Source organism: Talpa occidentalis, unplaced genomic scaffold (assembly GCF_014898055.3).
Source record: "Talpa occidentalis isolate TD23 unplaced genomic scaffold, MPIMG_talOcc4v2.1 talOcc4.14, whole genome shotgun sequence".
In the NCBI taxonomy this organism is placed as follows: domain Eukaryota; kingdom Metazoa; phylum Chordata; class Mammalia; order Eulipotyphla; family Talpidae; genus Talpa; species Talpa occidentalis.
The window spans coordinates 51,797,378-51,822,362 of NW_023601433.1; the positions used below are offsets into that span (position 1 = coordinate 51,797,378).

A 24,985-nucleotide genomic window follows, 5' to 3' on the forward strand; every position below is an offset into this window, starting at 1 on the left:
AGTGAAGCCAGAAGGGCGGAGCCCGCAGGTTTTTCCAGCACTTCCCCCGCTTTACTGAGGTTTCACCGGATTGGCCAGAGAGGAACGGTGGTCCCACAGCCGAGCGAGCCACCAGCCACTGCAGAATCACGCGCAGGCGCACGGCCCCGGGACCCCAACCCCTCCGACTCCCGGAAACCCCAGCCAGAGAGACCCTAGTCCCCGAAAACCCCTACCTCCGGAGTCCCCCAAACCCCCGGATCCCCAAGTACCCGGAGATCCCGGGTCCCCCAGAACCTTTGAGATCCCTGGCTCCCTCCAACTCCCAGCCCCCAGCCCCGCGCCCCGAGAACCCCCAGCCAAAGCCCTAAGATCCCCAGCCCCATGGATCCCGGAGACACACAGTCCCCCAAGACGCCCGGCCCAAAAGCCGGGGAACCCCCCAGCTCCCAGATCTTCCGGGTTCTCTAGCTACACCCCCAGATCCCGAGACACCCAACCCCCTGAATCCCCCATGACCCTTGACCCTCTCAACTCCAGGGGTCCTCGGCCCCCAGCCCCCGAACCCCCAGCCCCTCAAACCCCTCAATCCCAGGGCTCCCCCAGACGGGGAGTCTCGAGCGGCAGGGGCCTGGACCCGGGTAGCCATCATGGGAGCACAGAGCCCCAGGGTGGCCTGTCGGGTCCCTGATGGCCCCTTCCTGATCTGGTAGGGAAGCAACCCCGGCGCCTCGGCCTCCCAGCTGTCCGCCCTCACCCGCGACGCTTACTTTGCGGGCCCCTTTGCTGGGGACCTCCAAGCCGCGCGGGGGCGCTGCGAACGGTGTTGCCGTGTGGGGGAGGGGGGCAGGGAACGTCCAGAAGGGCCGCTCCGGCGGCGGAAGTCCCGCCCCCTGCGCGGAAGTCTCGTCACGCCGTTCGCGCGAGCCCGTCTCGTGCGCTGCCCCTCGTGTCTGGCCGCCAGCATGGCGCACTACAACTTCAAGAAGATCACTGTGGTGCCCTCCGCCAAGGTAGGTGCTTCTGATGGCGCCGCTTCTTGCCTTTTTCTTTGGACAGATCGCCGAGGGGCCTGTGACTCTTGGCCGGGGGAGTGGTGGTCTCTGCGAGGCCCACTTCCTATGCCGTGTTCTCAAAATTAGGGCCCGGGATAGGGGTTCCCCCCAACGAGGAGGGCCTCTCAGGAGCAGCTGTTACACCAGAAAGGAGCGTCCCCCCGGGAGTAGGGGTCCTCCCCTGAGAGGAGGGTTCCTTGACGGTCAGGGATTCCCTCCTCACCCCAGGGAGGACAGTCTCCCCGAGAGAGGAGGTGTGCCCCCCAGAGAGGAAAAGCTCTTTCCTCAGAGATCAGGGCCGGGGAGAGCAGGGATCCTCCCTCCCTCCCATAGCCCGGGGTCACTTCTCAGGTCAGGCCTCCTCCCGGTTTCCCCAGCAAGCCCCCTTCCCTGGTTCCACCCCGGGAGGCAGGAGCAGGGTGCCGGGTGCCGAGCGCTTTCTGCATCACTATTTCCCCTCCTTCCCCCTTCGCACAGCAAAGTTTGGTTCTGTTTCGCTGCTCTCAGAACTTAGTGTCTGAATTTTTAAATCATTCCTTCTCACTGTTGGATTTGGAGACGCAGGTTTTCCTCAGCTGACAAGGTTAGCCTGAACTTGCATAGTGGTGTTGACATTAGCAAGAGTGAGTTCTAAAGTGCTGCAAGACTGACAAAAAAGCAGAGTTTGCTTGGCTGACGCTTGGGTGGATCCGAACCTCCAGGAGGACAGGTGCACAGACGGTTGTCTTCTCTCGCCCTCGGTCCCAGAAACGGCCAACCTGCTGCATGGCATTGCTCAGTATCCATAGTGTAGGGGTCATCATGCAGAATCTCCTTTTTCCTGTATTCTCTCATTCCCTCCTGTGTCGTTTCTGACAGGCCTTGCTAGTTTGTGGTGTTTGTGAGCATAGGGATCATGTTTTATTTGTGTCTTGAATCCTCATGATATTTACCAACTATGAAGTTTGTTGAATGAACTCACCCCTTTTTAGAATGTGCTCTATGCACAAAGTTTCTGTTTTATCAAAAGTAGAGCTCTTTTACAGAAATGATTGGTAGTGTAGCACTCATCTTGTCAGCTAGGTCTGTATTCCAGAGACAGGTGAAGATGGGTGATGATAGTCCTTCAGTGAATGAAGCTTTAAAAATATCTGACTGATCAGGAAAGTATGGGATTTGATTGATTCTAAAAGGTAGTTTGTGAAAATGTTATGTGCTAGGGACTGCAGTGTCAAGAATGCATAAGAACCATTTTTTTGAAAGTCCTTTTTAGAGGGTGGGTGGAACCACTGTCACCACACTAGAAACAATGAGAAGTATGTGATGAAAGAATTCTGTGGATTTCCTGCATGGCAGAGCACGGTTAGCTATGGATAGGGGAGAGTCAGGAAAACTATGAAGTGGGTAATTTTTGATCTGGACCCTTAGAAGTTCATAGAATTTACTAGAAAGAGGTCTTATGCCACATTTGTCCCTCCTAGTACTGGCAGTGTCATAGGCACTGGACTGCTTATCTCTGCATTGAGGAATTTATACAGAAGTCTTTCATATCTTCAGCTAGTCATTTTAGCATATCTTAGGAAATTATAAATGATGGATTTAGTTTTATCCATTTTTTTTTTTTTGGTACTTTCAGAGTCAGAGATGTATATTTAAATTGTAGGAGTTTCTGGGACTCCTTGGTGGCACAGGATGTTGAGCGCCGCACTGTGAAGCTTTCTGCAGCCTTTGCAGCGTGGGTTCAATCCCCGCCGGCCAGCGAGAATCCCACATGGCACGGCAGATCTCTCCTGCCTCGCCTGCTGCTCCCCTCAGCAGTATATTTCGTCAGTCTGCCTGTTTTGTTCCCTGCTCTGTCTCTGGTGAATCCTTTCACACTCCCGCACATCTGGCCTGTACCCTGGTTCTTGTATAAATAAATAAATCTTTAAAAAAAAAATAAATTTTAGGAGTTTCTTTTTTAGTGATTTTTTTTTTTAAGTTTATTTATGCATTCAAGAACTGGGGTATAGGCCAGAGGTGCAGGGGGATGTTGGGGTGGGTGTGTGAGTGGATTCACCAGAGACAGTGGGGAGCAGAAAGGGTAGAATGAGTGAAATACACTGCTGAGGGGAGCAGCGGGCAAGCCAGGAGAGGTCTGCTGCACCATGTGGGCAGCTCCCTGGCTGAGGATCAAACTCGTGCTGCAGTGGCTGCGGATGGCTTCATAGGATAGCTTCATAGGTTGCATCTTAACTCCCTGCACCACCAGGGAGGCCCTCTTTTTTAGCAATTTTTGATTGATGCTTGAGTTATCTAAGTTTCAATTTCTTAGGAATTTGGAAATTAAGAAGACACCAAAATATGGGATACAATTTATTTCAGCAGTCATTATTAAGCATTTCATCAAAGCCAGAAACTATAAAAGATGACAATGGTTATATATGAAAGATGAAAGATTTAGCTAGAAAAAAGTACATGTAATTTAAAGCATTTTTAATTACTAGTTTTTTGTAAGAAGGTTTTAAATAAGTGGACGAAAAGTATATGTCTTTGGTGTAACGGTCTCTTATTTTATTTCAGGACTTTATTGATCTGACATTATCGAAGACTCAACGAAAGACTCCAACAGTTATTCATAAGCATTACCAAATTCATCGCATTAGGCACTTTTACATGAGAAAAGTCAAATTTACTCAACAGAATTACCATGACAGACTTTCTCAGATTCTGACAGATTTCCCTAAATTGGATGTAAGTGTCTCTTGGGTATATATAATTACATAAATTAAGTCTTCAGATAATCAATGTTTAATGGGTTTCATTTATATATTTGACAGGGAACAAAGGAAACAAAGTAATTGATTGATCATGGTTTAGTTAGTAAATTAGTGGTAACGAGGTTATTCAGTAAGTTAGTGATTCCTTGGTATGCTTCCTTGTCCCCACCAGACCCCCTCTAAGAGGCTGATGCCTTTCCTCAGGCTCTCACCTGTTGAGCTGTAGAAGTCATAGGGGATACTGCTTGTGAAGTACCTGTGTGGGTCATGTAGTTGCAAGGCTATTGGAGGAGGACAAGGGTATGGATCAGTAATATAGTGTGAGGGCCTAGATTTTTTGCTGCCCAGAAGTGTCTGAGAATGTAGGTTAAGACAAAGAAAAAGGTTGATTTTATGTACAAGAATTTCTTTTTTGGTAAAAAAAAAAAAGGGGGGTGGACTTGTTTAAAAGATACAGAAATGTTTAAAAAGTAAAAATTTGCTCCAGAGGACACATAGTTATATCTCTTTCAGACTTGACACAGGTGCTCAGTAGATGCTCTTGAATGAGTTTCTTGGGAAAGGATGGGGACCGTAGGAGAGGAAAAAGCCCGCAAGATGAGATTATTCTGAATTGATACTAGACAGTGAATTTCAGCAAACGATGATCTAATTAATTAGTGCCAGGTTTTTTTGGTAAATTGGTAAGAAGTGTTTTATTTTTCATCGTTGGGATTTTTTTTAATGCAGTAGAGGTTCAAATTTATGAACATTTTATTCCTGTTTTTTTATTTAAATTAGGTACTTGAGAACAAATTTAGAGGGTTAGAGAAAGCAACTGTTTGTTGAATGATTGCTTTGTCTCAGGTGCTATTCTTGGCTCTATGAATACAGCAGTGAGAAAGAGCCTATCCTCCTAATGGGGGAAAGACTGGAACCACAAAATAGTGTGTCAGTTGAGTAAGCAGGAAGTGCAGTGCAGGGAGTGCTGCAGAGACCCGAAGCAAATGAGTTGGGAACCCATGCACGGCCTTAAGAAAGAGCATATATAAGGCCCAGAGGTCCAGAGTATGGACTTGAGCATGGGATATGCCTTGCTTGATCTAACCTTTAGAAGTGGCTGGCCTGTGGGGTAAGAGATGTCTTGGAGGTTAACGTTGCCACTTATATACATGGCAGTGAAGGAGTTGAGAAGTGTCCTTGGAAGGAGGAACTGATGGATTTGCTCCTAGAATAGGTGTAGGCCTGGGCCCTGTGGGCAGTGGAGATAGGGTGGGGAGTGGTTTGCACACTAATGGTGAGTTGTGGGTACAGTGTCCAAGAAATGCCAAACAGCTTGAAGCTCCCAAGAGGGCTGTCCAGGAGATCTCCATGGACGCACCAAAGCAGTGGGTGGAAGGAGCAGTGCTTGGGGAACATGAATGTTACAGTTCTGGTGGGAGGAAGATGGCAATGGAGTCTGAAAAGTGGCATGTTATAGAGTACCCTGTTGTCTGGGGCTGGAGGGCAATGCATCCACATGTGGAGGGGGCTGGGGGCAATGGGCTGGGGAAAGGCCAGGAAAAGAATGACATTGGTGGTCTGTAGAGACAAAACCCTGACTGGATTGGGTTTATGGGGATGGAGAAGATATGCTTCCTGGGGAGCAAAGAAATGGAGGACTGTGGGTTGTAAACATCTATAAAATGTGAGAAATAACCATGTTTGCAGGCTGATAGGAATGGCCAGGTGGAGAGGGGGAGGATTTCTGGAACTGTGTATTGAGTTGTGAAGGAATGGGTCTGGTGCAGAGGGAGGCTTGGCCTCTCTAGGCCTGTGGACGACTCTCCCACAGCAGCAGGGAGGAGTGGGTAGGTGGGCAGGCAGGTAGAAGTGACTGCGAGCTGGTTGCCTGTTCATAGCCTCTGTTTCCCAGAAAAGTCTAGGAGAGAAGAAAAAGTGATAGATTACCCTAGTAAATTATTCTTTTAAGTGTTGTTGCTATCCAGGGATGAGGAACTATTGCAAGAAATGATGGCTTTGTTTTTCTTGTTATAGGATATCCATCCGTTTTATGCTGATTTGATGAATATTCTCTATGACAAGGATCATTACAAGTTGGCTCTAGGACAAATAAATATTGCCAAAAATTTAGTGGACAAGTAAGGTATTTTCTTCATATGGTACCTTTTAAAATATTGTCAAAAGTGAAAAAGACTTTATACATTTCTTTTTATGTTTTTCAGTGTTGCTAAAGATTACGTGCGGCTTATGAAATATGGTGACTCTCTCTACCGCTGTAAGCAGCTGAAGCGCGCTGCCCTTGGGCGAATGTGCACTGTTATCAAAAGACAGAAGCAGAGTTTGGAATATTTGGAACAAGGTACTTGTTAGGCATAAGCAACACGGTTCTTAGTGTTCTATTAAGATACCTGAATGTTGCTGAGAATTTACTTTTGAATATTTTCTTTGTTTTATTTTACAGAGGTCAAATTATTTTTCCCAACCCAGTCTGTAAAAAATTTTGGTTGAAAAGGCAGCTAGAACCTGAAATCCCTACAAATTAAGACACTATCATGAAAATTTGTGTTTTCCATATTTAATAAATAAGACAACCATAAGTTAGTGGAAAATGCACAAATAAAATGACCCATAGTTTCATCTATTACTGACTTTTAATCTTTTTTGTGTATCTTTTTGTAATATATGTTAGCGTCTACTGCTGCTCCATTTTTGTTACTTGGTGGTTTTATTTATAGGACAATTTCTGAACTAATGTAGGATTTTTATTGAAACAATTATTTGCTTTTTTACATGCATATTTTTACACTGCAACTTTTTTTAGATTCATTTGGTTTTGTTCTCTCTCCCCCGCATCTTGCAAACAATCTGAGACAAGATTATAATACTTGACTGCTTTGACAGCTTTCAACAATCTGTCTGATCAGAACTGCTCTGTGGTGTCCTGGAAACTGAGTGTTTATAGACGTGCTCTGAGGATTAGTCACTCTAGGGAAACAGCTCGCTGTCAGCCAGGAAATGAGAGCAAACATGCTCTCCTCAATAATGTCTTCCAAATATCTCACTTCATCATAATTGTCTGGGCATTTCTTAAACATGTGTCTTTGACCCCGCCTTTGATAGGAATACCAAGAAAGTAGGGCCTAGGAATAGGATTCTTGGTTCAGCAGATGTGAGACTACTGTAATGTACACCATGGTGCCCTTGTGGCTGATCGTTTTTTATTCATTCCTGTTTTCTCTATCATGTGTTGTACATATTGAAATGAGTCAGTATAGCCACTGACCTGGAGTATAACTAAGCCAAAGCAGATCTTAAACTTTGCATTTCTTACAAAATTAAACACATCTAACTTAAACTCCTCACAGTGCGTCAGCATCTGTCCCGTCTACCAACTATTGATCCGAATACAAGGACCCTTCTTCTGTGTGGGTACCCAAACGTTGGCAAGTCCAGCTTCATCAATAAGGTTGGTCTGTCTCTAGTGATAATGCAGGCAGCTAGATCTGGCCCAAAGTGCTTCATGTGCTACTGGAGGAGGCTGGCCAGCCATTTGGGAGTTTGGTCCATATGCCTTCAACTTAAAACACCCACCAAGGGAGGATTGATTCTGTCTGAACCTGGACTATATTGTTATTACAGAATTCATTTTGTTATTTGATTCTTGTATGTCTCCTGTATGTTTCTGTGGAATTTGAGACATTTAGGATACTTGATTAATTTTTGTTAATATACTAAGACCTTCTCCCAGGAGGTGTTGTCTGTCATGTATTTTGAGAATGCTAGTGCCAGGGTATTACTATTTACTCTGGCCAACTATACCTCCCAGGCTCTTGGAGGTAAGAATACAAGGCAGGTATTTCTTAGAGGACATCGCTCAAGCTGCTGTGTCAGCTTTCACATAAACTCGTCCATGTGTTGATAAATGGCTGAGTTGCTCTTACATGAGTGAGCTTATTAATTAGAACTCCAGGGTACTGTTCAAGTAATTCAGTAACTTGGAGATTCAAGGCAGTTGAACTGAGCTCAAGGGACCTGAAAGGACCAGAAATTGTTTAAAATGTAACTTTTACAAAAAACAACAGTTGAGGTACAAAAATCAATTGTTATATTGGGGCTACTTGCTCCCAAGAACACATTTGACTTCAGCAGATGTGTAGGTTTTTATTTTGCCCACAGTTGCTATGATTATGACAAACTGAAATAAAGCGCCACAGTGTCCTAGTGGATGTCTCTTGGCACTAGTCAGCCGGTGTTGTGAGATTGAGATATTGGTCACTGGCCATATGTAGCTTCTTAAGGTTTAAGTTAATTAAACTTAAGCAAAATTAGAAATTTAGTTATGACCACATTTAGACCAAATTTAGTTATGACCACACACCACAGTGTGTGCCCACATTGGATGGTGCAGTGTGTGTGCAGTGTGTGCCCACGTTGGATGGTGCATTTTAGACCATTTCCATTTCCACTGAAAGTTGTTAGTGGTAGGGCTAGGGGACAGTGAGCAGAGCTAATGGGTGTCTTCTAAAGGCAGGGCCTTCTTACTTTGCTAGTGTCTGACTCATGTGCCTGTCCTGTAGGCTGTCCGTCTGTCCTCAGCAGTCTTATCATGTGAGGTCTCTTGTTTTTTTCCTCTACTAAAAAATTAGTTTCAGTAACATACAAGCACTGTTTACCATGAGCGAAAATAAGGCAGTGAACTTCTGATCATGGGATTTTGTATTTTGTTTTAGGTGACAAGAGCTGATGTGGATGTGCAGCCATATGCATTTACAACCAAGTCTCTGTTTGTTGGGCACATGGATTATAAGTATCTACGCTGGCAGGTGAGAATTCTAGAACAGATAGCTTAGTGCTTTTGTTAATGGAATTTTATTTTGATGTTGCCCGAAGTACTGGAGCTTCCACTTCTCAGTGCACTTAGATCAGGGAAGACCAAGAGGCTGGGAAATCAATCCTCAGTATCACCAGGAACTTTCCTATAAAGAAAATTATTTGTGTCTTAGGGTTGTCTTTGGATAGTTCATACACATTTGCTAGAACTCAGGGAAGCAGCCAGCTGCCCGTACGGATTTCCATAGTCATACTAACTGCTGCATCTAATGAAATGAGTCTCCTTGTCACTGTTATTGGAAGAGGCATATAGTATTTAAAAGCATGAAGTGATACATTTCCATAATAGAATTTGATTTTATAAATGAAGTAATTCTTAACACTGAGGACTGTTTCCCAGTTATCCCAGTTATTCTATTTTATGATGTTACTAATGAAAAAAGGAATCATGCGCTCAAGGTCCTTGGCTGGTTCCTTAATGACTTCTGCAAGGTCTCTTCCCCTCCCCCCCTGCTGTTTTTAATATTTAAAGAAAAATATTTTTCTCATGTCTTTATCATGATCAATTGGGAGAATCTGCTTTGTTTATGTGAGGGAATTTGTAGTAATAATGTGTCATAACAAATGTGACCATTAGGTTGTAGATACTCCTGGGATTTTGGATCACCCTTTGGAGGATCGGAATACCATTGAAATGCAGGCCATCACGGCCTTGGCCCATCTGCGCTCTGCGATTTTGTACGTGATGGACTTGTCTGAGCAATGTGGGCATGGGTTGAAGGAGCAGGTGGAGCTTTTCCAGAACATCAGACCACTGTTTATCAACAAGGTCAGTGTAGTGGACAGTGCCTTAGCTTATAACCTGCAGTGTGAAGGTAATCATCTCATTCTCTTACTTCTTTCCTCCAGCCCCTGATAGTTGTAGCAAACAAGTGTGATGTGAGGAGAATAGCTGAACTTCCTGAAGATGATCAGGTAAATCACCTTAATATTTTAAATATTTTTTTACTGGCCCTGAATGGACAACCAAAGTTTAGAAGAAATTTTAGCAGTGCTAGTTCAGTTTGTGATTGTAATTTGAGGTAATAACCTTAGTGGTTTTGTTGACATCACATGATGAAAATCTAGTTAGTGGCAAACTAAAAGTAGATTGTTTGCCGCTATTATGATGAAGAGTTAATGAAATGGAAAACAGGTAGGTGGTGTGGCTGCCACAAGGATATTCCTGTTATGTTTGTGCTGTTTCCTTTGTGTCTTGCTCTCAGATCTGTAATGCAGTAGCTGCAGCATCTTATTTAGGTCACACGGTAATCGGTGGTGGGGCTGGCTCTTCAGGATTCATCTTTCTGGGGGGCAACATCTAACTGGCAAGTTGGGCACTGTAGTAAACAGAAAGTAGATCGTGTTCATAGAAACCTCACTGTCATGGGGCTGAGTAGCATGCCTGCGGTCAGTCTCAGCATGGTGGTAGTGGAGGGATGCACAGATGGAGTCCCTCTTAGAAGAGGTGATTTATAAATAACTAGATTCATAAGTACTTTGTTCTGTTTTCTAAAGAATTCACTTAGGCTGTGAAGGTTAAATATTCCATAGAAAGTAGCATTGAAAACAATAAAAAAAAAATCTGCATCAGGGTCTTGGCAGATTTCTTTTTGGAAGGTTTGGCCTCTGAGACTTCTTGCTGCAGACTGGTTTGATTGCCCCTTTACTATTTTCTTAAAGACTAAACACTTTGGGGGAGATGAATATCCTTCACAAGAGCCAGAGATGTTGTGCTGGTTCACCGTTACACCCCCCCCCCCACAGTGGAGTGATGGTAGAAGATGCCATCATAGGAACCTGTAAATAAACAATGTGTCGCCTCTCCTTTGTATTCCCAGAAAATATTTACAGATTTGCAGGCAGAAGGTTTTCCTGTGGTGGAGACCAGCACCCTGACTGAGGAAGGTGTGATGAAGGTGAAAACAGAGGTCAGTGCTTTCTTGGAACAGGTGTCAGTTTCTCTTCTCTCTTTCTCTTATTTTAGAAAAGTGTGAGGAAATTTTCTCTCTCGCACTCTTCCAGCTGGACTGGAGAGGTGGTTGTCATCACTCTAGCCAAACCCAGGTTCCCCGCCTCACGGTCAGTGTGGGGAGTGAAGAGGCACTTTACACTGCCCTCCACTGGAAAGTTTAATTCAGCTCACTGTTTGCTGCTGGACCTACCACGAGTTCTGTGGGGGCTATCTTGGAAAATGCTTTCATGGAACCTGTTCAGAAGTAGAAAAAAATAGTGTGAATAATAGAGCAGCTTGAGGAAGCAGTTTCCCACTAGATTTCACAAGCAGTTCTTGTTGTCTTTACTTTGTTGTCGTTTTTATCTGAACTAAGGACAACCCTGATCCTATTGGTTTTATTCAGGGCTCAGCTACTGCAGTTGGAGTCCTGCAGTGAATCTGCTTGAGAAGCAAAATGCAGGGGCACAGGGTGGTGGCATCTGCCTCAGGCCTGGTCTCTCCTGGACCAGGAGGCGCATGGACCTGCTGTGGGGCACTGGATCTCTAGTTGGTCCATGGACTTCCCTGCCAGTTATGACTCACTGCCTATTTTCTGACCTTAGGCTTGTGACAGGCTTTTGGCTCATCGAGTTGAAACCAAACTGAAAGGCAACAAAGTGAATGAGGTGCTGAACAGACTTCATTTGGCTGTGCCAAACAAGAGAGATGACAAGGTAGGGCACCTTCCAGAGAGCATTTGGGACAACTCTGCGCTCCCATCCCAGTTATGTGGTTGTCACACATGTTACTCAAGTAGCTTTCATGTGTGGGCTTGAGTTTCTGACTCAGCATAAAGCTTATGCTAATATATCATAAGGAATTGAAAAGCTGAAAAAGAAAGTATAAGCTTAAAACCTGCTTCTCCAGTTATAATTAACTCGGTCTTGTTTATCCTCCCAGAAATGTTTTTTAGTATAAGAGCATATTTTAAAAAATTTATAAATACAGAAATGGATCCCATTCCTTTAAAATGTTCAGTTTCTTGGTGTTACAAACAATGCCAGCGTGCAGTTCTTTGTGTTTAATTGTGAGTGTGTGTGAAGAGTAAGTTCTTAAGTATGTGAAGAGTTTAAGTCATGGATGTGTGAATGTAACTGTCCTCCAGCACCATCCTGGTTGCTTCTCCACCAGTAGGGTGAAAACACAAGTTGGCATCGCTCATCACTGAGCTGGATGTGGGCTTCTGTGCATCTCCCGTGGAGCTGGCTGGAGAGGGCCCGTGGCTGTGATGTGTGTCAGAAACAGTTCGTGCTCAGGGATTGTTAGTACACTAATGGCCTTTCAGCATTTCAGTCTGTTTGTCATTTACTCATTAATTTTTATTTTTTATATTAAGGAAAATAGACTTGTGTGAACATATTTTGTCATTTGCTTTGTGATTTTCGAAGATAGATTTTTAACCTCAGAAATTACACATTTTTTTGCAGCACTCTTTTCTGCCCACCTGTGAACATGCAGATGCTTCTTTTCACCAACCCTTTCCCTGTGCAGGGCAGCAACCTTCCTGCCTGTCTGTGACCTGTACCATACCGGGACTTCTCACTGACCTCCCTCAGCTCTCCTCAGTGCTGCCCCCCTGCAACCATGCAGGCCTCTCTTAGCGAACCTGTCCCTTTCGGAGCAGCTCTTTCTGCCCGCTTGTGTCTATGCAAGTGTCTTTTACTGTCCTATCCCTTTTCTAATAAACCTGCTCTTTAAATATAACTACCCGGGCCTCCCTGGTGGCGCAGACAGTTTAGTGCAGCACAGTGAAGCTGTCTGCAGCCTCTGCAATGCCGATTCGATCCCCGCCGGCCACAGAGCAACCCACATGGCGCAGCAGACCTCTGTCTTGTCCGCTGCTCCCCTCAGCAGTATATTTCGGTCATTCTGCCTGTTCTGTTCCCCGCTCTGTCTCTGGTGAATCCTCTCACCCTCCCACACATCTAGCCTGTACCCCGGTTCTTGTGTAAATAAAATCTTAAAAAAAATAAAATTTAAAAAAAGAAATTGCACATTTTTAAGCCTTCAAGGTCTACCATCTGTCCCAAAACAATCTGTAAAAAGTATTTTTTTTTTCTGTAGTTGGATAGTTTGGATTTTAATTTTGTTTTGGCTAGAAGTCTTCAGTCTTGAATTTGTTCATAGGAAGCAGGTGGAGGTAGTTACTCAGCTCTGTTTACAACTGACTTGTCATTTTCTCAGTACTAATTAACCTGATAATTTATCATTCCATTGAGTTTGCATATGTACTTTGTTTTATGTCTCAATTTCTCTCAGTCATTGATTTGCTTTATTTCTCCTGTATTGCTTTCTTCCGAAATTTTTCTTGACATCCTGATGTTCATTTTTTTAGAGTTCATTTTTTTGAGTTGGACTTGTGGAGTCCTGCTGGCTTCCTTGCTTGAATTGGTCCTACACTTCCTCTACCCCCATCACCTGTGGTTTTGGATTGATCTGGGTGTGATTTTTGTTTGCCTTGCTGATGGAGAGCTTGCCTCTAGTTTTCATTTCACATTCAGCCTGGCATTTCATGTACATATTTCTCATACTGTCTACTCAGGAGAGGCCTCCTTTCATCCCAGAAGGAGTGGTGGCACGAAAGAAGAGAATGGAAGTTGAAGAGCCTAAAAGGAAAAAGGTAGGTCACTGTAACTTAACACGTTTCCTTGTAAAGGGGCAGGAGGTCTGTCCTCAAGGGACGGAGACAGCATGGAACACCCTCAGAGGGCTCTGCAGTCAGGCAGGGGACCTTGGGGACAGGAGGTTGCTATGAATGGAATGTCTCTATAAAAGACGTGATCTACCAGATGGTAAAAATACTGCTTTCCTATCAGATACAAGCACTGAGACTCGAAGGTTTTGAAAGGCTTGGATCTTAGAATATAAAAAGATAATTTTATAGTGACAGAGGCTCTACCCTGCAAGTCAAGTAAGAGTTGAGGATTATCCTTAATTAATTTTGTTTTCCTTGTAGGAGCGAGATATTGAGCTGGAAATGGGAGATGATTACATTTTGGATCTTCAAAGTAAGGACTCAAGTACAATAGTTACTTTAAAATGCCAGTTGCGTGTAAAGTGTCTCAGAAAAATGTGAAAAGCCTCCATCCATTGACTGTCTTCCAGCATATAATTTAGTATCTTAAAGATGCAAATTTGTATAAGGCTCTGAGTTTCCTTTCAGGTAGTTTTCTGTTGTTTTAGGATGAGGGGAGATTTATCTTTGTAGCTTTTAGAGTCTATAAATGTTGAACCAGGCTGCTATTGTTAATAATCTGTTTTCATACCTTTTATTTTCCTTCGAGTATATCTTGTTTTTCTTTTGTATTTTTGCTTTTATTCTCTGGTTACTTTGCCCCAAGATGCTCGTAAACCTTGGGAGATGCTTGGTGTGATTCCTGAGTGTCACTTTACTTATGTTGTCTTCACAGGGTGGCCTGACTTAGCATAAGTAGTAACTCATTTTGGACACATAGTAGCTGAAACTATTGAAACTGTTATTAATGTAACTTCTTTTAAATTTCAGAGTACTGGAATATAATGAATTCATATGAAAAGTATGATAAGATACCCGAGATCTGGGAAGGACACAATATAGCTGATTATATTGATCCTGACATCATGAAGGTTAGTGTCACTTGTTAAATTGTGTCACTTTTTTTCTGCCTTATTATGACCTCTGGAAGATAGAGCCATAACTCTAGACACTCCTGTATCCGTTGACTTCATTCCTTTTGTACCTCTGAGTCTTCCCTTCCTCCATCACTAGGATCTTCCTGTTCTGCTGAGTGTAGGCGACCCCAGGGGTCACCTCTGTGACTCCTCTTGCATCGAGACTGTTATAGACTCCCCATCCTTCTCCAACTCCTGCTGCACTTCCTCTGCCAATCTCAGCAGCCTGTCTCCCTTTATAAATAGAGAGAGGAGGGGCCTTCCTGGTGGCGCAAGGGGTTAAGCACCGTACTGTGAAGCAATCAGCAGCATTTCTGCAGCGCAAGTTTGATCCCCCGGCCAGCCAGGGAGCAACCCAAATGGCAAAGCGGACCTATCCTGTCTCGCCCGCTGCTCCCCTTAGCAGTGTATTTCAGTCAATCTGTCTGTTCTGTTCCCCACTCTGTCTCTGTTGGGTCCTCTTACTCCTGCATCTCTGGCCTGTACCCCAGCTCTTGTATGCATAAATAAATAAACCTTTAAAAAAAAATATGAAAGAGAAGTCCATGTATTGTGACCCCCCCCCACCCCTCTTGTTCTCCTGAGCTCTGTCCTGATCTATAGGCTCTGGGTTTAGCGTGTTTCTGATCCCATCCTTCATTTTCCTGGAGCTTTGCTTCCTCACCCACCTCCCTGTTGCAGTCCCCTCCCTATTTACTTTTTCTAAGCATATATCTCAATAAGTTTCTCTCAGAATTTAAATACTTTCTTAAACCCTATGTCCTCCATTGGTAGTTACCCTATGTCTTTCTCCACCTTTTAGCAAAAATATTTAATAAAATATTTGCAGTCTACATTTGTTCCCTTTGCACTCCCAGGTTTTCGGTACTGTCTTTAATATGCCATTTCAGTTTCACTGTCATTGTCCACATAAGCCCTTCACACTGACATTTCAAACTCTTTCCTGCACTAGAAGTTGTGGTTCATAACATCCTGATGTGCGTTAGTATCTAAGTAATGAGCCTCCTTTACGTTTCTGTTTTGTTTATTGCACGCTCACTGCCTTTGATTTTGTTGATTCTTTCTGCTTTCCCAGTCTCTTCCCCCTTCCTTTCTGCTGTTTACACTCCCACAGGTCAGAAATCATATCTTTAAACCTCTCAATTGTGCCTCGTGCTTTCATTTCTCATGATGTGATGTCCAGTTTCCTTACTGCGCCCAGCCTGTGTCCTTTCTGCCTTTCCTCCACTGTACTTCATACAGAAATGATGGGGGCACATCTCACTGTGGGATCCATGTCAAAGTATTAGTTAGCTTATGATACACATGCATTTAATTTAATTGATTATTAACTGTATAGTCATTGAAATTGTGTTTTGGAATGACATTTAAATGGATAAGTGGGGTGTTTTCATACACTTTAGATGAGCTATTAAGTCCTTCAAGAATTGCGGTTCTTTGTTGTACCTGCTAGAGCTGTGGGAGTTGCAGTAGGTTGAGGCTGTACATTTTAAACTTGGTGTTGGGAGCACTTATTTTTAAAGAAGAAAGAACTGGCACCAAGCTGTAAGCAGTGTGCTGTCACTGTTTGGGCTGGGTTTTTTTGGACAAAAACTCTGACGGTGAGACTGGATTCCAACATTCATTGCATCCTGACTTATGGGAAGCCTAGTTAATGGAAATGTTGCCACACTTACTCATTTTTCCATTGTTAATTTTGTCTGATTGTGATGCCTTTTAAAGAAATTGGAGGAGTTAGAAAAAGAGGAAGAGCTAAGAACAGCTGCTGGAGAGTATGACAGTGAATCTGAAAGTGAAGATGAAGAAATGGCAGAGATCCGACAGCTGGCAAAACAAATCAGAGAGAAAAAGAAGTTGAAAATTTTGCAATCCAAAGAGAAGAATACACAGGGACCTAGAATGCCTCGAACTGCTAAGAAGGCAAGTTTTGTATTTTCTGAGAGGCATGATCTGTTTCCTTATAATGTTGGGTTCTTATTAGAATCATTGCTAAATACAACATTTTAAAAGTATGTGTGACCACAAGATTGTGCAAGCTGTTGTTGATTTATATTGACTTCCCAAGTTGTTTGAGTCTTGATTTTTTATGTTCTGATTGTTAATGCCATTTCTTGGTGACTTTCAAGTTCAGTACAATAGGAGTCAACCATTTTGTAGTTGTAAACATTAAGATCATCATTTCTGATTTGTAGATATAAAACCATTAATTAATGTTTTCTTATTTAATTTTTAAATTAAGGTTCTTTTGAAATTTACACAAATCTAACCCAATCTAATTCAAATCGAAAAGGCAATTTATTTGGCTCCTATGATTGCCTAGGGTGGGGTGAGTCATATTTCAGGCACAAGTGCAGCTTATGATGTCAGGATTCTTTCCCATCCTCAGCCCTGTCTCCCAACAGGCTTCTTTCTCTCTCCATGCTCTTGTCAGGGTGGCCAGCAAAGTCACCCAGTGACCAGGACAGGTCCTGAATTTGCCCCTCTTCTCCATAGCAGGGGACGTGTGCAGAAAGGTAGGAGCAGCTCCCAAAGAGAGAGGGTAATGTGCAGGACAGTGAAAATGTAGTGTGAGGGGAGGAAAACATCGACTCTGGGCACCCCTCGATCTATGTGTGTAATTTGGAAATACCATTTGCTTGTGGTGGTTCTTTACTATATTTCCCAAGTGGTGCTCAGGAACTTGGGAAGAGATGTCCTGTAACCTGTCTTTGGTTGCATTGCCTGACACCTCTACACTTTGCACACAGGGACGTCCCTGAGTGGTGGTGGAAAATCCAAGGATGTGATGTATACATGTGTCTTACACATAGCAGTTTGCCCAGGAAGTGTTAGTTTTCTTGGGATTTAATGAGCATCATGAACAAACTTGAGCCTAAATTAAAGGTGCAGTTTCTATAAAAAGTTTTATAATCATAGATGATTATGAAAGTTACATTTTCCCTTGAATTGTTTTTTTGACATTTTATCAGACTAAATTTACTTAAAACAAATACCCTTCTGCCCCCTTTCAGGTTCAGCGGAATGACTTGGAGAACGAGATGCGCAGTCTCGGAGTTGACATGGATGACAAAGACAATGTGAGTGTGTCAGAGATCTCACGTGTATGTGTGGCTGGGTACAGTTTTGTTTTCGAAACCTGTAGAATTACAGGTCAAGTAAGACAGAGATGAGAACTTTCAGTATTTTTCTTGAGGAGCTTCATTGGCACGAGCTGTTGTTTAAGTGTCTGGGTGAGAATTGAATGTGTTTGTCATACTTTCCCTCTTCCTATCAGAGTGATACAAGGGGTCTTTGACTCAACGGCCCCTGCTGTTGGTGCAGAGGGTGGAGCTTTCCAGTGCAGATCAGTCACCATTTGGAAAATGGCCACAGACTGTGCATCCTGTCCTTGGGTGGGCAAGCACTTGGCGCTGCTCTCAGGTTCTGTTTACTTTTAAGAGTCAGTTAAGTCAGGGGGTCCTGGTGTGTTTTCTTGCTTTTTGTCAGATGGTCTTTATATGTATTCTATTTCCAGCTTAAAGGAAAATAACAAAAGCTAGGAAGAAAAAGCAATGGCTTGTGTTTATAGTGCAAAAAACTAGGTGTGGTAGAACCCTCTTTTTCTTTTTTTAAATCCAGTGGTCTTTCATTTTTGTTTCTTTCTTAAAAATAGGTTTATGTATGATCACATTCCACATATTGCTGCATCTGTTTTATTGTGATGTAAACATTTTTTCATTTCAGGAAGATTTTCTCACATGTTTGAGTCAGAATTTGTTCTCTTTGTTTTTGGGTTGCTTGCAGCTTAAAAAAAAAAAAGTAAGGTGTGGGATATCCGCATGAGGGGAAGTACAAACTGTAATAGAATGTCAGCCAGAACAAAATTATGTTTTGTTATGTTTTCCTGCACAATTATTTACTTGAACTATGACTGATTTTGGTGACTAACATCTTTACATAGTGCTTTAGTTATTTTCAGTTTAGTTATCAAATCATACTTATGAAATCATGGTTGTCAAATATGAAGTGTGACTAAGTCGCTCAACATGAGAGGATTTAGGCTGTAGTTTAAAACTATTTTCCTGGAGCCCAGAAGTTAGAAGGCAGATCAGGTGCTTGTTAGAATTCTAACATTGCTGTGACGAATTATGTCAGAGTATATACATCTTTAAAAACTAACTTTTTTGTATTCTGAATTATAGTCTCTGAATAGATTCCTGGAAGTGGAACTACCCAGATAAAGAGATAACATTGTATTAAAGTTCCTTTCCAAAGGGTTAGACTGCTGTGAATTTTTATTCCAGTATGTGAAAGTGCCTGTTTGCCTTGTCCTGCCAGCATGTGGTATTAGTTTAATGTGTATTCATAGATTCTGACTTTTGATTGTTGATTCAGTGCTGCGCCCAGTGCCTGCTTGCCTTTCGAGGTAGTGCTGGTGTCCTTATCTCCAGGCGGCCATCAGGTCAAACGAGGCACCCACAATTACATGAGGCAGGGCTGACTGGCCCAGGGAGGGCTACAGCATCTGTGCCATCTGCACATCTTTGCTTAACCTCGAGGCTGAGCTTTCTGTTGGCTGTCACTGTTGAGATAGATAACTCAAAAATGGTGGAATGAGGGAGAGAACTTTTTATGCCTTAAATAAAATACAAAGTGTAAAACTATCTAGGGAAAGGGAAAATATTGAATGGGCAGCTCTAAGTAAATTTTTCCATATTTACATAAAGTATCTTACATAAAGTATCAGAGATACATAAGGTATCTTTGTCAAGTGGAAAAGAATGTTTGACCAATAATTGATGTAAGATTAACTCTCTGGATTATGCCTCCTTAGCTTATTTGATAATGGCTCTAAAGCGCCTCACCATCTTCTCTGCTGACTCACGTTTGTCACTCAGCCAGGAGGCAAGGCTGGGGTCCCGAAATGCTGAAATTTGAAGTTTGCCTGCTGTGCTTTTCAGGCCCATTATGCTGTTCAGGCCAGAAGGTCTCGGAGTGTCACTAGGAAAAGGAAGCGGGAAGATTCTGTCCCACCCTCTTCGGTGACTCGAAGTCGCAGTTGCTCTCGAACTCCCCGAGATGTTTCTGGTCTTCGGGATGTCAAGGTCAGTCTCAGAAATGTGTGATCAATAAAATGGTCATCTCGGCTGTTGACTACATGAGAGCGCAGGGCAAACACCTGAGCGGTCCTGTGGAGCAGCGGGGATTCTGGGCATGCTCAGCACCAGCAAGCTCTTGCAGGGAACCAACCCAAAGGGAGCAGTTTTGCTCAGTCTTTTGGGAAAGATAGTTTGCTTATGCACAGTCTCTTTTGCTGAAACTTATTTTTATTACAAAATGCAAAAATTGGTAGTTTCAGTACTTTGAAAATTCATTATTGGAAAAGGGCTATAAATATGGCATTTTATTTTATAGAACCTGAATTTTCCATTCTCACCATCTCTTTCTAGAAATCTGGGTTCTAATATTGGCATTACCACTTGACAGTGTGATGGGGGTAGTTCGATGAGCCAGAATCTTAGTTTCTTCCTTTATCTAAAAGGGAGTTAAAACAGATGTGCTCTAATCTTCCAGGTCTGAAATGTATCTGATACAGTTTATCTAGATAAGACTTCCATCCTGTTTTGGTGCACAGGTGTTGGTCAAGGTCCTGCAGGTGCTAAGGAGGTTGTGCGAGAAGAGAACAGGGAAGGGGACTTAGGGCTCAGCTCACCTCACAGAATAGACTTCATCAGGTAGAGAAAATTTGCACATGGAAATTGGTTTTTAGTAGCTAACATACTATGTTTTTGTCTCCTTTACAGATGGTGAAGAAAGCCAAAACTATGATGAAGAATGCCCAGAAGAAGATGAATCGGTTGGGGAAGAAGGGAGAAGCAGACAGACATGTATTTGATATGAAACCTAAGCATCTACTGTCTGGAAAGAGGAAATCGGGTAAAAAGGACAGGAGATAGTGTCCTTTGCTGTGAGATGGTTTGGCTGGACTGTTTGTTTCTTGCTTTGGTGTGGTTTCCCAGAGCTCAAGTCATGACCGTAAACTGAAAACTATGGTGACATAACTAAAGCACTTGTTGCTTTGCTGAAAACCGTAGTTAACCCTTAGCTATACAGGTGTGGGAAATATTTGTAACTCCATAATATTACAAATATTTTATTACAAATATTTGGGGTAGATTGTTGTTTCTGCATTTAATGAATTTTTATTGCTTCAGATTTGCAGAACTGCAACGATGTATTGATGTGTCTATGTTGTGTTTAATGGAGAAAATTTCTAATTTTTTTGTGCAAGAGGGATTATTCACTGTATCTGAAGAGCCTTTTGGGGGGAAAAAAAGATACCCCCACTTGTGGTTGTATGCAGATGGCTACCAACCTTCTGGTAAACTTTGGTATATGTGAGTTTATGGGTCTGAACTAAATTATTTTCTTGTCTTTTTGTATGATATGCCATGGTAATCTGTCTCCAACTATTTTATCCAGTATAAATTTCTAAAAGAAAGTAGCTTCAAGGGCCTTCCTGGTGGTGCAGGCTGTTGAGCACAGTGCTGTGAAGCTAACTGCAGCCTCTGCAGGGCGGGTTCAATTGCAGCCGGCGACGGAGATACCCACATGGCGTGGCAGACCTCTCCTGTCTTGCCCGCTGCTCCCCTCAGCAGGGCATTTCAGTCAGTCTACCTGCTATGTTCCCCACTCTGTCTGGTGAATCTGCTTACCCTCCCGCACATCTGGCCTGTACCCTGGTTCTTGTATAAATCAATCTTTAAAAAGAAAGTAGCTTTAATTTATCTACTCTTTTATTCTTTATTTTGGGGGGAGGGTTAGTTACAAATCAGTTTGACCAAAATGAAAGGGAAAAATATAAATGATTATTTTTTTGTTTTCAAAGCATTCTACTTGATTTGTGGACTAAAATGTTGTCTAAGCCTTTATAGCACTTAAGTGTGCTATAGTACATTGCTGAAAATTACCTGTGTTAATGAAATATAAACACACCCAATACAACTACAGAAGTACTTCCTGGGAGCCTGTATCTATTTATTTTAAGTGAAGATAATTGTGAGGTATATGTCATCTCAGTACCCCCCCCCCAATGTAGACTGTCACAAACTAATATGTTAGAACCTGATGTTCTTAAGCATCTCTTGAGCACAGAAGGTACCATTATTACCACTGATATTCTGTGAAGTTTCACATGAAGATGCCTCTCCTTGGCAAGTCCCCTTTGCTGACTCTTGGAACGCTTTTAAAGTACATCTGTGTGTCTGTCTTCTAGTGTTTTGCAATATAATTTGAAGCTTTCCTTTGTACACATTGCGTGTTTAACAGGTTGTGGTGCATTTGGAATATAAAGCAAGATTTTATATATATTGGAAAAGGTTGTCTTAGGAGAGATTCACACTTGAGTGATGTCAGGGAAGATTACAGGAAGCACCAGGAATCCATCGCTACCGAGATTACAGTTCCCTGGCAGAATGTGTCTGCTGTAACTTTTAAGAACTCTGAAGTCTCTTTGAAGGCTTGCATCTGCCAGGGAAAAGCTTGACTGGTAGTCACACTTAATTCCGGTCAGTTTTAGCCCTGCCTGTTGGGCTCTACTAGCCCCACCCCCAAGCCCTGTGCAGTTACTGTGCCTACATTCCTGGAGCCATTTGTGGGGATCTGGGCACTAGGACATATTCCAAATACTGGGGTTGTGATTTGATTGTTGCATCTTTCGGCAAGAGTATAGACAATGGACCCCCCCCACCTGCTGGATCAGATTTCAGAAATTTAGAGGAGCAGTGCCTGTTTTAGTTTCCTTTGTATTTTTTCCCTTTTGACCCTGTTTATGTGACCAGATATTGCAAGATTAGGAAGCCAGCCGACAGGGACCCCGGAGGCTGGCGGGCTGCCTGCCTGCCCATGGGGAGACCCACCACCGGACCCCGGGGATGGGATTTGCCAGCCTGTTTCCCTCAGCCAAAGGAAAGTGGTTGAATTTGTGGACAAACAGGGCAGCAGACTCCACCGTCCTGCTCTTGGGCAGAGGGCAGGGGTCTTTATGCAAAGGGGGAGATGAGGGATGGTCCACAACGGGGAAGGAGGAGGGGTCAGCACTGGATGGGTGAGCTCCAGGTTGCTTTTCTCAACTCCTTGGAATGGGAGTCCACAACGGGGAAGGAGGAGGGGTCAGCACTGGATGGGTGAGCTCCAGGTTGCTTTTCTCAACTCCTTGGAATGGGAGAAGACAAACCTGCCAGACAAGGGGGGAATTGCAAGAGATGGGGGAGACCAACTTGTTCATTGCTATGAGAGACCGGTCACTTGTAACTGCATCAGATGTGCTCCAGCAGTTCAAACCAAAACATCAGATTCATAATAAAACGCTTCTTTAGTTACATGTTTATTTTTTAAGATCTATTTCTTTATGTATACAAGAACTGGGGTACAGGCCAGAGGTGCAGGGGTGTGAGACGATTCACCAGAGACAGAGTGGGGAGCAGACCTGGTGTATGGACTGAAACCCGAGGCTGAGGGGAGCAGCAGGGAGACCCTGGAGGTCTGCTGCACCTGTGGGCTGCTCGTGGCTGGTGGGGGTGGAACTCATCCTGCAGGGGCTGGCCAGAGCTGGGTCTCCAAGAAGAGCAGGGGAGCACTCACCCTGCCCCGCCTCCCAGACCTCCAGCTTCTGCATCACCAGGACTCCCCAACCCTCTTAGTACCCCCTGGCCACACTCGCTCATCTCCCCCTTTTTATGCCTTGTTTACAAGTCCGGCCCTCGGCCTAAGAGCAGGATGGGGTGAGCAGCACGAGGGGCTGCCCTCCTCAGTGCGCCACTGCCCCAGGTTTCCTCCCCCAGCTCTGTCTCCCTGCCAGGGGGAGGAAACCAGGCCGACTGCGCGATGGAAGCCAAGGGAAGCTCCACAGAGTCCATGCAAACTTGAGAACCATTTCCACCCCAAAAACGCCATCGCCACAAAACAGGGAGGTCCAGAATCCAAAGAAGGACCCGCACGCGCTGCGTCTGACGCGGGCGTCACCTTCCCCCCCCCCCCCCCCCCCCCCCCCCGCGCGCGCAGCACACCCCCAGGAGCAGCGTGGGCAGAGGAGCCCGTGGACACTTCTCCGGGAGGACACCCCCCTCCAGCCACAGGCAGGCGGGTGACCGTGACCACTGCCAGGAAATGCAAATCACCCCTCCAGGACCCCCCAGCCCGCGCGAGCCGGGGGCAACCCGCATCCCTGATGGGAGAAGCCCGCACCTGACAGCAGCGCTGAGAAGCCGCCAGGTGCAGCCCCAGCTGCTGCCAGAAGCCCCGCCCACCCCACTGGGCGGACGGGCAGAAACAAAAATTGACGACGCCAGAAGCGTCGGTAGGGGGCGCCAGATCCCCCGAGGGCAAAGACCGACCGACGGGTACCCTCTACCCCCCGGTCCCTCCACATTCCCCCTACCTTATTTTCAGCTGCTGTGCTCCCACGTCCTCGTCTGTTCCTTGCTCTCTGCTGCAGCCTTTATTTGCTCAGCCCCCAGGCTCAGGTGTGCTGTGTATGCATGCCCACCCCTCGGGCCAGGTGCCCACCCTCAGGCAGTCAACGAAAGCCTACGTCCCAAAGGCCCCTTGTTCTCACAGCTGCGGGGTTGCCACTAAGGCGTTCGGCGCAATCCCAGAAAGGAAGCAATCTCCCCTTACCCCTCTTCCTTCCCTTACCCCGCCATTGCTGTCTCTCGACCGTCTCCACCGAGCTTTCCTGGCCTGTGCACCCTGCAGCCGTGACCCACACCGGTGAACGGCGCAACTGTGCACAACATCGCGACAGACACAGCAGAAACCCTCTCCTTCCAGCAGGGCACCCCCGAGCGCTGAATGGGGAGCTCCTTTGCCTGCCCCCCTTCATCCCCCCCACCCCGCTCCCATGATGGTTCTCAACTGCCCCCCACAGCCCAGCTCCCTCCAGGGGGAACCACTGCTCAGTCTGGGCCGACTCCGCCTTCCCAACTGGGGCGTCCGGCTCGCGGGCCTTCTCCAGGCTGCGGTCTCAGCACGAGCCACACCCCACCCCCATCCCAGCTGTGCGCACTCTGAGGTCTGAGACCCTCAGCTTTCCTGGGGGGATCTGCCCAGCCCCAGGGGTACTCACTGCGGTCCCCCCGGCACCAGGTCTCAACGCCGCTGCCAGGCGCCCTGCGCTCAGGCCAGCCCTTTGCCCGCGGGCCGGGTCATGGAGACCGCGCTCCCCGCGGGGGCGCTCCGGGCCCCTCTCCGCCGTGGGGCCCCCCACAGGCCTCGTCCCCACCCGCCCCCAGAGGTTCCTTCTCCCTCACCCTCGCTCTGAAGCCAACGGGGCTCGCCCACAGGTGCTGTGAGGGTCCGGGGCTGCGTCCCATAAGGTCGGGGCGCCAGCCCTGGGCGCCCGCTTTTGCCTGGTCTGAGCGGCTTTTTGAGACTCTCCCTCCTGCTGCGGAGAACCGCGCCCCCAGGCCTCGACTCTCCTCTCGGGGGCGCAGAGGATCCCCTTGTTCCCACACCCCCGGGCACCACGGAGAAGGCATCACCCGCCCCAGCCCGCAGCCTCTGGCGTGGCCGAGTCCCCGCCGTCCGTGGGGGCCCCGGATGGGGCGTCGGGCTCGGGGCCCTGGGGGTCCCGCCGGCAGCTCCCCCCGCCCCGCCAGGTCTCCTCCCGCAGCTCCCGGGCCGCGTCCGCCTTCTGGGGTCCGCGGCGCCTCCAGGGTCGTCCCCCGCCCCCCGGG

At 45.4% G+C, this 24,985-nt stretch overlaps 1 protein-coding gene across 1 annotated transcript; it reads left to right on the top strand.

Annotated features, from left to right (window-relative positions):
* The first annotated feature begins 877 nt into the window (after positions 1-877).
* Positions 878-22,647, top strand: GTPBP4 (GTP binding protein 4). The gene is made up of 17 exons (XM_037510532.2): positions 878-992; positions 3,576-3,746; positions 5,789-5,892; positions 5,977-6,113; positions 7,120-7,220; positions 8,485-8,577; positions 9,222-9,413; positions 9,494-9,559; positions 10,465-10,554; positions 11,183-11,293; positions 13,162-13,239; positions 13,576-13,627; positions 14,125-14,225; positions 15,993-16,190; positions 17,282-17,347; positions 19,211-19,354; positions 20,054-22,647. Exons 1-17 carry the CDS (start codon positions 945-947, stop codon positions 20,204-20,206), a joined length of 1,905 nt encoding a protein of 634 aa, XP_037366429.1. The 5' UTR covers positions 878-944; the 3' UTR covers positions 20,207-22,647.
* Positions 22,648-24,985: the final 2,338 nt, after the last annotated feature.

Bases quoted from the DNA above. Each gene is read 5' to 3' on its own strand.
- GTPBP4 (XM_037510532.2), top strand. From the start codon at position 945: ATGGCGCACTACAACTTCAAGAAGATCACTGTGGTGCCCTCCGCCAAG. The intron at 9,414-9,493 runs GTCAGTGTAGTG...TCTTTCCTCCAG, and splicing joins GACCACTGTTTATCAACAAG to CCCCTGATAGTTGTAGCAAA. The intron at 14,226-15,992 runs GTTAGTGTCACT...TGCCTTTTAAAG, and splicing joins TTGATCCTGACATCATGAAG to AAATTGGAGGAGTTAGAAAA.